Source organism: Lampris incognitus, chromosome 11, assembly GCF_029633865.1.
Source record: "Lampris incognitus isolate fLamInc1 chromosome 11, fLamInc1.hap2, whole genome shotgun sequence".
Taxonomy (NCBI): domain Eukaryota; kingdom Metazoa; phylum Chordata; class Actinopteri; order Lampriformes; family Lampridae; genus Lampris; species Lampris incognitus.
Genome location: NC_079221.1, coordinates 32,430,457 through 32,445,843, shown reverse-complemented (window position 1 = coordinate 32,445,843; position 15,387 = coordinate 32,430,457). Strand labels below are relative to the sequence as shown.

Below are 15,387 nucleotides of genomic sequence, written 5' to 3'. Positions count from 1 at the left end.
TAAAATGACAGGCAATAAAGTTTAAAACAATATACACTTTCTGCAAAATGCAATAAGGTGCAAAACAAAAAAGTATAAACAAAATAAAGTCAATGTGCGTGGCTTATGATGATGATGATTATTTGAGGTTTGTGTTTGGTGTCACCACCCATAATCTCCATGATTACCCTCAGAACCCTAGAAAGCTGCTCCAGTCAAAGCCAACTGCTTAGGAAGACAGAGTGTGTGTATGTGTGAGAGAGAGAAAGAGAGAAAGAGAGAGAGAGAGAGAAAGAGAGAGAGAGAGAGAGAGAGAGAGAGAGAGAGAGAGAGAGAGAGAGAGAGAGAGAGAGAGAGAGAGAGCGGGGGGGGGGGGGGCTAGAATAAATCAGCAGTAAATGCCCCCTGCTTCTGAACCCTACATTTAGACACACAAAAAACTCACATATACACACAGATACACACTCACCCGCTGTCTCTCTCTTGCTCATACACACACACACACACACACACACACACACCCAACTTTAGACATGTCTGGACCCCTGGTGAGGGAGTGTGTGCTCTAATGGATGGCAGAGCTCACAGCTTTGCGTCTCTGTCCATGTGTTCCACTCGTCATTAAGTGACAAATGTCTTTCGCATCGACGAGGACTCACTGACGATAGCGCTCTCTCTCTCTCTCTCTCTCTCTCTCTCTCTCTCTTCTCTCTCTCTCTCTCTCTCTCTCTCTCTCTCTCCTCTCTCTCTCTCTCTCTCTCTACCCCCTTTCTAGCTGCATTTTAATCTACAGATTTTTATGTGACTTTTGAAGTAGCAAATGAGGGAAAGCTTAATGGAAATGCCAAATTGTTAAAAAAAAGATAAATATTAGACCTTTTTATTTTTTACACTTAATTGTGGAGGAAAAGGTGATAGGGATTTTGTGAAAGATAGATGGAAATGAATGGAATTTTTTTTTTCATTCCCCCCAATGGCAAGCAACCTGGTTAACCCTCCTGTTTTTCTCCAGACAGAATTAAATGTTAAGTGACGGCATCGTCCTGCACAGAGACACTGTTTGCATGTTCTAAACCAGCCAAGACAAACTGACCTAGATTGCATTTCAGCTTTTTTCTACTCCCCAGTTCAAGTTTTGCTTAAAATGTGATGCTTTTTGCCGTGTGTATCTTGATTCATAGCTGTTTACATCCGTTTCAGTTCTGCTTCTCCAGGCTTGAGGTGAAGGGCAGAGAGCGGAATCAGAGAAAGGTTAAAGCAGACAGTTGAAGAAAGAGAGGCGGCGAGAGACTGACAGTGTTGTTATTTATTTGGTGACGACAAGGTGGTGTCAGCGTCTGGTGCCTAATGTCCCTTTTCAGCCACTACAACTCAGGGTCAGCCAGTCAGCATTGGCTTTGCTACCCTGACTGGCTCATAATTTCTCTTGTGGTGTGTGTGTGTGGGGGGGGGGGCATGAGTTGGGAGGTGGGATGGAGCACCTGCTCATTTGCGTTATAATTTCTACACCCATTTATTTCAATTTAATAAGGATGTCTAAAAGCTTTCTAAAAAAAAAAAAAAACAGAACTCCAAATATTACCAACAACCACCACTTTACAGAAGGGAATAAATGATTACAGAGGAAGAGGTGGGTTTTATTTCTACCATGATACCTTTCATTACCATTATGCTTTGAATGCACATGTATATGCTATCCATGTTGCTTTTTCCAACTAACGTCCACGATTGGAGAAATCACAGATGGCAGGTCGAGTCAAGTCGATTTTATTTGTATAGCCCGATACCACAAATTACAAATGTTCTTCAGTGGGCTTTACAGCAACACAACATACTGTCCTTAGACCCTCGCATCGGATAAGGAATAACTACATAAAAAAAAAACCTTTAAAAAGGGAGAAAATAATAGGAAGAAACCTCAATGATAAACCGTGCCCTAATCGATAACCTATCATTCACTCCTCGCTTCCATTAAAAAAAATCCTCACTGCTTTAAAAAATTTTTGCATCAATTCAGCAGATATACATTTGTTGGTTTTGCATAAAAAAACACACCAGACATTTAGACAACTGGTTGACTTCTCTGACTGGGCCTGGACAAATCCCTTCAAAAGTGGACCGTCTGGTCAAAAACTATGTCTCAGGGCGTCTGTGTAGTGTGGCGGGGTCTATTCCATTGCCTACCGACACGGAGATCTCCAATTCGAATCCGCATGTTACCTCCAGCTTTGTTGGGCATCCCTACAAACCCAACTGGCCGTGTCCGCAGGTGGGAGGCCGGATGTGGGTATGTGTCCTGGTCACTGCACTAGCACCTCGTCTGGTCGGTCGGGGGGCATGTTCGGGGGGCGGGGGACTGAACTCCACACTGTCAGGTGAAAAGAAGCGGCTGGCAACTCCACATGTATCGGAGGAGGCATGTGGTAGTCTGCAGCCCTCCTCAGATTGGCAGAGGGGTGGAGCAGTAACTGGGGCGGCTCAGAAGAGTGGGGTAATTGACCGAGAACAATTGGGGAGGAAAAAAAAAGGGGGGGGGATCCAAAAAAAGGAGAAAAAAAAAAACTAATGTCTGAAATGTGAAGTGTGTTGGCTGCCAAGCAGTAAATAAAAGTTTACGTTCCAAGCTTAAGGAACGCTTAGATTCGCTTACATTCATTGTAGCTGTACAGTGAAGATAACCAAACACACCCTCTGATATAAGCCCTCGGAGACACAACGGAGGCATTATTTGGAAATTTACAGAGACGGGTCTTCACTAAAGCCAACCGCTGGGTAGGCTCCTTAGTAGAGAAGTTAAGCTATGCTGTACTGGTCTGTTTGTGATGACATACATTTGTCATTTTACTGCTAGTTAGTTGCATAGTGGCAAGGCTGAGGCAAAGTGCTTTGCCAAAGGACACAACATCAATATCTTATATCCTTGTTCAAGCAGCCCCCAGGTTTTTAGGATCACCAAGCCATTCCTGGGATTCAATCCAGCAACCCCTCAGGTAGTGGTTCTTCTCTCTTATCACTAGATTATCACCCAGTCAAATGTTCCAACCCCCCCCCCCACTTTAAAACCTGAGCTGTGTCCCTGCATAAACTCAGGAGCACGCTATGTCTCTGAGAATAATCTGCTGAGAAACCAGTAGAAACCCAGTCATTTCTGCAACAGGCTGAGCTGCAACCACCAGGAGATGGGAACCAGATGGATATTCAAAACCAGACCTTATAATTGTCGTTGTGTGTGTGTGTGTGTGGGTATCACTTAGCGCTGCAAGGCATATGCTGACTCTGGAATGGACATTAAACTCTTATTTGAAGCTAATTGTAGAGTGGTGAAATGACTCTCTGAGCTATGACTATAAATGCCTGTCAATTTAGAGCTCGTGGTTAACTCCTGCTGCATATATTACACCTCATATTTAACAAGCAAACGTGTGTGTGTGTGTGTGTGTGTGTGTGTGTGTGTGTGTTATTACATCCATGTGCACGGGTTATACATTTTCAAACCTCTCTTTCTCTCTCTCTCTCTCTCTCTCTCTCTCTCTCTCTCTCTCTCTCTCTCTCTCTCTCTCTCTCTCTCTCTCTCTCTCTCACACGCATCAATCTACCTTATGGTTCTTGCCTTATCGTGTGTGTGTTTGTGTGCATGTACACGAGTTTGTATGAATATGTTGTTGTGAGTAAAAGTGTGTGGCCGTACCTTATGGTTTTTGGCCATGTCGATAGACCATCCAATCCTCTCCATTGGTGCTGACCTCAAGCTTAAAGGATGTGACATAGTAGGACTTTTGAGTTTCCTTGGAAACCGCACCCTGTGTAGAGATGCCGTTAAGACCTTCAAAACATGGAGGTCCACCTGGGAAGATAGATAGATAGATAGATAGATAGATAGATAGATAGATAGATAGATAGATAGATAGATAGATAGATAGATAGATAGATAGTAGATAGATAGATAGATAGATAGATAGATAGATAGATAGATAGATAGATAAATAAATAGAGATAGATAGAGAGAGAGAGAGAGAGAGAGAGAGAGAGAGAGAGAGAGAGAGAGAAGAGAGAGAGAGAGAGAGAGGTTATAGCTCAATTGTGAATCCTCCGTCACATTTGGCACAGGCAGAATCAGCTTCCATCTTTCATCTTCCCAAATCTGCTCTCCTCTCGCTCCCTTTTTCTGTCTGTCTGTCTGTCTGTCTGTCTGTCTGTCTGTCTGTCTGTCTCTCCCTCTCTCCTGCACTGTGTTTTTCTCCCAATAGATCGATACCAATGACTGGGGGCTCATTTTAATTTCCTCCCATACAATAGCCATAATCACCTCCCAATGCTGACCGGGGCGCTACATGCTAGTATGTGGCTCACATGTTATGGTGGTCAGTCTTCAAACTGTCTTTCATTCCAATGTCCCACAAATTAAAGAAAAGTTCATATTTACTTGAGGGAAGTAGTATTGATGAAAGAGTTTGACTTTGAGCATATTTTTTCACTGCGAGGTGAATGATTGAGTGGGTTTTGGGAATTTTTCATGTAATCCTGTACAGAATTGATCATCCGTTCATACACCTATTGCAGGGAAAACAGAAATGAATGTTCACATAAGTGCAATAAAGATAAACACACAAGGAAAGGGTGTCTACTGTAGGCCTCTATGGTGCTGTACATACCACAGAATGAATCGGCTCTGATTCTGTGTGTGTGTGTGTGTGTGTGTGTGTGTGTGTGTGTGTGTGTGTGTGTCCTGCTGGCGTATAGTAGGAAACACAGCGGGAGGTAAAATGCTACGTTTGTTATCTGTCAGGGAGACAGGTGTTTTAGATTACCTCCAGCACACACACACACACACACACACACACACACACACACACACACACACACACACACACACACACACACACACACACACACACACACACACACACACACACACACACACACTTAAGGCCAGACAGGGACCCACCTAGACAACTAATCAATAGTGCGGAACAGAGGAGAGGAAAAGAAGGGGGGAGAGGTGAGGGCTGAGAAAGAAGAGAGCAAAGAGAGAGAAAGAAGAAGTAAGAAAGGTAGAGGGTGTGGAAAGGAGAGAGAGTTGTTGGGAGATAGAGGGAGTTAGATGCAGAAAGAGAGAGAGAGAGAGAAAGGGGGAGAGAAAGAGAGAGTATGTGCATGTGTTGCTAAGTGAGTATTCCTGGGAAAGGCTTTTCATCAATCACACAGCTGTTAGAATCACACAGACTCCAGCGCTCGCATCATCAATCTGCGCCACACCTCACTGGAACACACCAAAGGAGAACAGAAAAGGACCAGACTAGAATAGAATAGAATAGAATAAAGCTAAATGGGATCAATTATAGTAGAACAGAAAATGACTTGGAAAAAAGGTGTGGCAGAATATAGAAGGATTGAGTAAGAAAAAAAAAGCAAAGAAGTGAGTTGAATGAACCAGAGCAGACAGACATGGAAACACATTATAGGAGGACTCCTGGAGAGAGATTTAAATCACACACGTGCCACTGAGCCAACACAGCAACACACACATGCCTGAGACACACAGTTCCACAAATCAACATGCACACACATACAAGCAAACACACTCACGCACACATCCGTGACTTAGACACACACACACACACACACGCACGCACGCTCGCACACACACACGATCATGTACATACCCAGACACACACAAATCCACATGCCAACACACACAGGCGGAGTAAGAATGAGGCCACAGGGTACAAGATGCGAGAAGGAGAAGCACGTTGGCATTTATGACAGCTGCCCCACACACACACACACACGCACCATACACACGCGCACACACGCACACACACACACACACACACACAGGGGCCTCTCTCTCTGCTAGGTGTTAACACAGCAGAACAGCTGAGATCCTCTGTGGAACGCAGAGACCCAACCACAACAGCAATGACCAGAGATGGGGGGGGGGGGCAGAGAGAGAGAGGGAGAGAGAGAGAGAGAGAGATGAGAGAAGAGAGAGAGAGAGAGAGAGAGAGATGGGAGAGAGAGAGTAAGAGAATGAGTTCAACAGACAGAAAGGAAATTTGAAAGGGAGAGCGGTACAGGGAGAGACAGGTTGACATAGACAGATAGAGATCACCACAGAGAGATTAAGACAGAGAGAAAGAGAACGGGTGAGACAAGCAGTGCCATAGAAAAATAAAAACTCCTAAGAAAATGAGACGGACAGAGAGAGGAGGATCAGAAAGAGGCAGAGCCCCGTTGGCCAGGGGGAGCAAAGACAGACAGGAAGCTGGAAGAGTGATGGGACCTTGGCTTCCTCCCTGTTTTTTGGCCCAAGTCCCTTAATGTGTTTTCTGGCTTAGGGCTGGGACACACTGGAACACTGTCAAGCAGACCTTCACATGCTATTCATCATGTTCCCCTCTTTGACTCCTATTAAACCTGTAGTTGGCATTTCAGCATTGTTCCTACACATTATAGAGGGCTCTATTCCAATAAGCCATGATGTAACTGCTCCTAAATATATAACATAAACAAATATGGAAATGTCGATGTGGCTCACGTAACTTGTAGCATGTAGCTATAGTGTGATCGTGTTTCCTGGTGTTTACAGCCATACGATAACATTCAGGTATTAGATTCGATCCTCTGAACAGCCTGTTTACACCAAAGCTGCCCACAGGTTTGTTTGTGCCTTCGGCATGTGCCCTTGATCAAGATGTTGACGCTTTACCTGTTAAGTCATGGTGTGGGTACTCTGCATGATAAACGTTTCTCAAAAGATCTGTATGTTAAGGACAATATATATTCTGTTCCTTGCATGTGCCAATGATCCCAAGAGCTATGCCGTCTGGAGCTTAGCTCCTGGTAGGGTCACCCAAGGCGGATTGGTCAAGGGGGAGGCTCTAGATAAAGTACGATCCAACAAAGACCTCACGGTGGAACTCGTGGAAGATGTCTCCAGGGTCACAACAGCAGTGAAGGTGGATGAAGGCTGCAACAGAGGGTAGTCCCCAATCGTCTTGGTTGTCCATGCCATTGGTCTCTGGCCACCCCCTGCCAAGGACTGGATGGTGGCTGCAGGCACATCAGCCTCTCCATGTAAAAAACTGTCACACAGGGCGTATGGGTAGCATAGCGGTCTATTCCATTGCCTACCAACACGGGGATCGACGGTTCGAATTCCTGTGTTACCTCCAGCTTGGTCAGGCATCTCTACAGACACAACTGGCCGTGGCTGTGGGTGGAAGCCGGATGTGGGTATGTATCCTGATCACTGCACTAGCACCTCCTCTGGTCAGTCGGGGCGCCTGTTCGGGGGGGGGGACTGGGAGGAATAGTGTGATCCTCCCACATGCTATGTTGCCCCCGGCGAAAATCCTCATTGTCATGTGAAAAGAAGTGATTGGCAATTCCACATGTATTGGAGGAGGCATGCTGTAGTCTGCAGCCCTCCCCGGATCAACGGAGGGGGTGGAGCAGTGACCAGGATGGCTCGGAAGACTGGAGTAATTGGCTGGATACAATTAGGGTGAAAAACGGGAGAAAATCGCATCCTCCCGCAAGGATACCCATCAGGACCTAGAAGGAGGACAGTCATACTCGACCCCGGGTGACCGCTGATGATGGTGATATATTCTGTTCACTCACTTCATTCATCGTCCTTTTCTGCAAAATCCAAATCAGCGTAACAGAGGAGCTGGATACTATCTCAGCAGGTGTTGGGTGGAAGGCAGAGAGACATCATGGATAGGTCGTAAGTCCACCACAGGGCCCGCGTCCAACCAGGATCCTCTTAAAGTGAATTAAAAGTGCTAAACATGAAGCGACTGTGATTGCCTAGTATGTGTAATAATAACCTTAATGATTTCTAATAGAGTCAGACACTGACTCTATCCGGCGTCCCGACCACTGGTGTGAACGTATTTCTGTCTGAAGTGTACCGCACCTAACACTCCCTTCCCACCGACCCCTCTCCACCCAAATAGGCTCATAACTCTTGGGGCTTGGCTCAAGGATGGCACAAAGTTGGCACCGTGGGGGAATAAAGGAAACAATGCCTTACCCAAGGCATCTGTCTGCTAAACCTTGACATTAATGTTACATAACACAGAGACGTGCACAAATAGAGCTGTTGAGTTATTATCTGAGACTTGTCAACGCCTGAACAAAAGCGCTGCACTGAGCAGACCTTGCTATCTGTCTTTATCTTAAGCATAACAAAGATCTTCTAACAGATCCTTTTTTTTCTACTGTTTCAGCTCTTTGTTTGTACTATAACATTCTCGTTTCCGGAGCTCGAGTTTTCACCGTGACACCCAGGATGGAGAAAGAAAAATAAAAGGGAGGAGAAAATGGGGGAAATTACCTGTGCATCCCCACCCCCACCCCCAAACCTTTCAGAAATATGAGTAAGTATATCCATACAGAACGTGTAAGAGATAAATAGGTCAATTAAACCCACTCTCGCAGCAGAGACCATCCTATTATCTATCCTCCTACCCTTTTTTTGCTTTCATTTTGGTGACAGTTTGCTTCACAGTAGCGTAGCGGTCTCTCAAGTAGGGGAGTGGGCGTCATTGACTCAAAGGTACACTCTCTTGATGTGAAGAATAATTGCTTTAATAACAGAACCACATAATCATCATTAAGCGACAGTCAAAGGAAAGCCTAAATCCCACACCAACAGCTCTATGGCGGTTAGTCAGCAGAGTCTTGGCATTCCCCACATCACACACTGTACCTGTATGTACTCCTTGTTGCTGTCCTCGTTGGGTGTCCAGCCATTATCGTCATAGTTGAGCCGAGCCTGGCGCGGCAGCCAGCGGTCATCGTAGAAAGTTGACGAGGCCATGATCTGGTCGTCTGTGATCTTGCCCGACTCCAAACCGAATGCATTGCTGCAGTGAAAAGCTGCAGGCAGAAGAAAAAAGAGAGAAGGCATGAAAGATGCAGAAAGTGAAGGACATGCCTGGACATCAAGTTGTGTATTCTGACCCATCTGAATTAACTTTTTATGTGGGTCATCGGAAACTTTTATATTTGTGAATGATGCTGCCATACCTTGGCCAGGTCTCTGAAAGAGAGGGTCTCACTCTCAAAATTACAACCTGGCTAAGTCAAGTAAAAGAATAAATTAAAAAAAAATAAATAAAAAAAATTGCTCACAATCCCAAATTACATTTCCAGCATAGATGCCCGAAAGCAGATTATATGTGAGCCAATGTAGTCAACAGCCAGTTATTGGACATGGATGTGGAGATAACATGGCTATCAAAGATGAAGGTTAAGCAGAACACACACACACACACACACACACACACACACACACACACACACACACACACACACACACACACACACACACACACACACACACACACAAAGTAGACTTACTTTTGCTGACTTCCTTGTGTGTCATGTTGTAACGTGCTGAGAAGCCATCTTTAGCCACGGCCATGTCCGTGTGGAAGGACAGAGATAGGATGCCAGTCGATGATTGGATTTCAGGAGGAACTCTGGTCCCGCAGTATCGACCAATCAGGGGGCCCACTACAAAACAGACAGGAAGTCATTAGTGAGATACTGATGCAATTGCTGTTAACATTCTGCACATCGGTGGTGTAGTCGAATGTAATCATTTTTGTCTTGGGAAGATGTTTTATCTCCATAATTTTCTCTGTTGAACCTCATATATTTCTTGTTATCTATAAGTCAGTGACAACTTAATTAAATTCAAGGGAATAATTCAATATTTAACTTGCCTTGTGGGTGAGCTGTAGTGAAAACAAAAGATTGCTACGTTAAAATGTCAAGTTATATGACTATGTTCACATGAGTAGACACAACGGACTACAATGAAAAAGAGCTTGATTTTACTTTTGTCTCCCAGTATGTCAACATTGCTTATCTCCTCTTTCCTCTGCCAAGCCCTTTAATCCCTTCATCCTTCCATTTGTTACCTATACCCTTAACTATTGGATGTTCTAAAAGTACTTTTTGCACCAGCTACTCTTATACTGTCTTGTATTATCTCTAACCTTTCCTGGTCTCACCCTCTGCCCCATCACGCCAGCCTCTCCTGCCTCTGCTCCCTTCATCTATCAATTCCATCCCTACATTGGACATGCTTTCCTAACGTGTGTGTTTATGTGTGTGTGTGTGTGTGTGTGTGTGTGTGTGTGTGTGTGTGTGTGTGTGTGTGTGTGTGTGTGTGTGTGTGTGTGTGTGTGTGTGAAGGGGTGGAGCTCTGTTTCTGTGCATGATGGATTCCTCCTGCAGTTTAACACAAACACACACACAAATAGGCATGTGGATGAGATGGCGGAAGAGGAGGAGAAAAGAAATAACCGGCAATCGATCACGGCTATTGATTTTTTTTTCTCCTTTTTTGGAGTGGGTGGATTTTTGAAATAGGGCTCTTGGGCAAATAACAGTGATAACTCTTTCTTGATGGTGGCATGAAAAAGGAAGGAGAGGAGAGGAGAGGAGAGAGAGGAGAGGAGAGGAGGGGGAGAGGAGAGAGGAGGGGAAATGGAGGAGAGGAGAGGAGAGAGAGGGCAGGGGGAAAGAGAAGAGAGGACAGGAGAGGGAGGAGAGAGGACAGGAGAGGAGAGGAGAGGAGAGGAGAGGAGAGGAGAGGAGAGGAGAGGAGAGGAGAGGAGAGGACAGGACAGGACAGGACAGGACAGGACAGGAGGGGAGGGGAGTGGAGGGGAGGGGAGGGGAGGGGAGAGAGAGGAGGGGAGAGGAAAGGAGAGGAGAGAGGAGAGGAGCGGCAAGGAGAGGAGAGAATCGCAAATCTCCAGGTCCACTGCCATGGTTTCAATAAATAATTCACCCCATGTTTGCATACAACTGCAGTCTAGTTTAATCTTTTCTCATGTTTCAAATATAGTTTTTCCAAATCAGGGATCAAAATATAATCGCTCTCTCTCTCTCTCTCTCTCTCTCTCTCCCTCTCTCTCTCTCTCTCTCTCTCTCTCTCTCTCTCTCTCTCTCTCTCTCTCTCTCTCTCTCTCTCTCACACACACACACACACACACACACTTTCTCTTTTTCTCACACTCTCTCTCTCTTTCACACACACGCACACACAAACTCCCCCTTGGTTCATGATTTATATCTCATTGGTAGTGTACAGTTGTCCCTTGTCTGAACCCTCTCAAACACACACACACACACACACACACACACACACACACACACACACACACACACACACACACACACACACACACACACACACACACGGCATGTGAACATGTATATACACATTTATTGTCATTTTGTGGTATGTGGATGAGAGCCCTGTCTTTTGGGTGGGGTGGGTGGTGGCTGGAAGGGGGGTATTGTTTGCTGCTCTATGGAACCAGATGGTGAAGGGGGGGGGGGCTCGCTGTGTTAACCTTTTATCAGTGAGGGTAAAAATAGGGCATGAAATATAAAGCAGCAATGGCCTTTAATCTATGGCTGGTGGAGAATGCGACCACAAACACACACACATACGCACACACACACACACACACACACAAAATCTCCCCTATTACCGCTTTTCACCTACCTTTTTTAAGCTTACTTTTTTTTCTTAGAATCAACTTTTAATTTGAATCGAACACCATTCAAGGAGGTCGGTGGGTTGGTCAGATTAAAGACAAAAGAGACAGAAGAGTGTATGTGCAGATGACACTCCTATCTAAAACTAGAGTCACTCTTTCTTGTGAGGTGAGGTGAATTTGTGAGCAGCTCGCAGGATGATGTATGGCCCACGGACACTTTGGCCCAACACAACGTTCCACTGGGAAACACGAGGATGAGCCTGACCTCAGCTGTGAATAAATGCAACATGTAAAGCCTGATCAAGCTCCGAAATCAAATTTGTTTTTACCCCCCTTTTTCTGCCCCGGTCGCTGCTTCACCCCCTCTGCTGATCTGGGGAGGGCTGCAGACTACCACATGCCTCCTGCGACACATGTGGAGTCGCCAGCCGCTTCTTTTCACCTGACAGTGAGGAGTTTCACCAGGGGGATGTAGCGCGTGGGAGGATCACACTATTCCCCACAGTTCCCCCTACTCCCCGAACAGGCACCCTGACTGACCAGAGGAGGCGCTAGTGCAGCAATCGGGACTCATACCCACATCTGGCTTCCCACCCGCAGACACGGCTAATTTTGTCTGTAGGGATGCTTGACCAAGCCGGAGGTAACACGGGGAATAGACAGCTACGCTACTCAGACGCCTCCTAAATCAAGTCTCATCACCGCCTTAAACTAAGGAGCTCACAAGCTGAATTTAAAAAAAAACAAAAAAACAAAAAAATATAAATGTAAACACACACACACAGACATATGTACACACAGACACACACACACACACACACACACACACACACACACATATATATATATATATATATATGTACAGCACACTGTAGCATATCCAACTGTCAAAGAGTAAGTAGAGATGTTCAATTTTCCTGAGAAAAATAACTTCCTAAAGTAGGAAATTCCCTTAAGCTGTAACAGATGTCTTTTGGTCTTCTCTCCCCTCTCGCCTTCCCTTTTTCCATTCCTCCTTACAGTCCTCTAAAACTTTCTCACCCTCCCTTCCTGACGTTGGAGCCAGAGCGCAGGTCTATCGATCCTCATTTGTTTAACCTTGGCCTCTCTTTAGGGTTACAATCCCCCTTGGCGGAGGAAGACCCTCCCCCAGCCTTCCTCTACCTCCTCCTTCGTCCATCTTTCGTGCTTTGTTTGGTCCTTCTAAATCTTCCAAGTCCTCCTTGCTGCAAAACCAGAAATACCTTCCCCTTCTACTTCCTCCTCCCTATCTCCTCCTCTCTTCTGCCGTCCTATTTGCCTCCTCCGTTCTGTGTGGATCGTCTCCAGTAGCTACAAGCATCCTGCCAGCTTTCATCTACCAACACACTGCAGCTGAAATAGCTGTTTTCAACCACAATCAATACTACAGCTGTAGGCACAGCAGATGGCCTACTAGATTTTCACCTTTCCTGACGCACCGACTTAAACATAGGCCGGATTATATCTTCCCTGTCATTATCACGGAAATTAATGCTGCCAGCACTGCCAATGCCCGGACCATGAAGCTTCTCATCTTCCCCAACTTCATTTTCAATGGTATCATCATCAGTAAGGAATATATAATGGCGATACAACTGACACTGACAACATGATCATCATTATCAAATGATGAACCAACCATCGACCTTATTCATGAAACCAAATCCATTCAAAATGTGCAGTGTGATGCACTATTCATGAGCGAGACAAATAAATGAGGAAAAACGCTTTTACCTAAATAGAAGTGTGTGTTGTGTGTGTGTGTGTGTGTGAACAGAATGAATAGCAATTATGGTAGGAGTAAGGGCCCAGTGCATGTCTTTATGTGAGCCCCCCCCTTTTTCTCCCCAATTGTATCCGGCCAACTACCCCACTCTTCCAAGCCGTCCCGGTCACTGCTCCACCCCCTCTGCCGATCTGAGGAGGGCTGCAGACTACCACATGCCTCCTCCGATACATGTGGAGTCACCAGCCGCTTCTTTTCACCTGACAGTGAGGAGTTTCGCCAGGGGGACGTAGCACGTGGGAGGATCGCTATTCTCCCCAGTTCCCCCTCCCCGCCGAAACAGGCGCCCCGACCGACCACCGGAGGCACTAGTGCAATGACCAGGACACATACCCACATCCGGCTTCCCACCTGTAGACATGGCCAATTGTGTCTGTAGGGACGCCCAACCAAGCCTAAGGTAACATGGGGATTCGAACCAGCAATCCCTGTGTTGGTAGGCAACGGAATAGATCACCACGCTACCTGGATGTCCCTTTATGTGAGTATTTAAGTGTACTGATGGGCAGTGTGGTTAGAAAGCTGGGGTTATTTTCATCACCAAAAAATGTATGTTAAATATTATATTTTCATAATCACTGATAACAACGATAATGCTTCCATGTGGAAAGCCAAACATAACCAGCTGACCAAACACTGACTCACCTCCAGGTAAGCCGTCCCACACCTCCAGCCAATCGTATTTACAGTCGCCCTCTCCGCCTGGCAGGGGATCATTCTCCAGGTCAAAAGTGAGGAAGGTGAGGGTGACATCCATGCTGGGAGGGACGATGATGATGAAGGAGCACTCCAGATTGTGGGGGTACTTGTCGGGGAACCCTGGGGACTCAATGAGACCCGAGGGGCTGGTGAAGTTACGGGAACAATCTGAACCTGGAATAAAGACAAAGAAGAAAAATAAAAGACTCTGGGTCGCAGTATTTAAATTTCAGTTCAGAAGGAGGGGACTTTGGGCATGTTGTCTGGAGTGGGGTGGGTGCAGTCTTCTCCCTTACCCGAGCCAGAGTTCGTATCTAATCAGGGTTAACCCCAACCATCACTGCATTCACACATTTACTGAGGCCCTAAACTAAACCAAGTTGATTCATCCATTCATCCATCCATTATCCAAACCGCTTATCCTGCTCTCAGGGTCGCGGGGGTGCTGGAGCCTATCCCAACAGTCATTAGGTGGCAGGTGGGGAGACACCCTGGACAGGCCGCCAGGCCATCACAGGGCCGACACACACACACACACACACACACACACACACACACACACACACACACACACACACATACATACATACATACATACATACATACATACATACATACATACATACATACACATACACACACACATTCACACCTAGGGAGAATTTAGTATGGCCGATTCACAGGACCTACATGTCTTTGGACTGTGGGAGGAAACCAGAGCACCTGGAGGAAACCCATGCAGACATGGCGAGAACATGCAAACTCCACACAGAGGATGACCTGGGACGACCCCCAAGGTTGGACTACCCTGGAGCTCGAACCCAGGACCATGCTGTGAGGTGACCACTACACCACCATGCCACCCGAGTTGATTCATTCCACCCCTTATGTATATTTGGTGTGTACACACACACACACACACACACACACACACACACACATTTAGAGAGGTAGGTATATTAGGTAAGCAGAGATACTGACATGCAGCTCATAGAAATGTTTCAGCACAATTAAATATGAGACATATTCCAACCAAAAGACCTTCAACATGGATCCCTGAAACCATTTTTAGACTGCATTATCTGAGTGTGTGTGTGTGTGTGTGTATGTGTGTGTGTGTGCGTGTAGACAGAGAGTAGGAGGGAAAATTAACAGGGGGTAGTATGTTCAAAGAAAGATAGAAGGACAGACAGAGAAACAATACTGATCACAAAGATGAATCAACCCAGCATAAGGAGGCAATGAGAGAGACTGATATGGAGACTAAAATAGAGAAGTAATTGAAGGAGACAGGTTGAGGAAAACAAAAGACAGACGAGACAGACTTGTCGACATCATCATGGTTGGGTGGTCTAACAGTTATGAGGG

General features: G+C 45.8%; 1 protein-coding gene across 1 annotated transcript in view; it reads right to left on the bottom strand.

Annotated features, from left to right (window-relative positions):
• LOC130120355 (neuropilin-2-like) overlaps positions 1 to 15,387 on the bottom strand; it is a 131,381-nt gene that overhangs the window by 81,521 nt on the left and 34,473 nt on the right. The window contains 6 exon segments of the mRNA XM_056288904.1: positions 3,576 to 3,589; positions 3,683 to 3,796; positions 3,799 to 3,823; positions 8,699 to 8,868; positions 9,352 to 9,507; positions 13,966 to 14,193. Of these exon segments, the coding sequence (XP_056144879.1) occupies positions 3,576 to 3,589; positions 3,683 to 3,796; positions 3,799 to 3,823; positions 8,699 to 8,868; positions 9,352 to 9,507; positions 13,966 to 14,193 (707 nt within the window).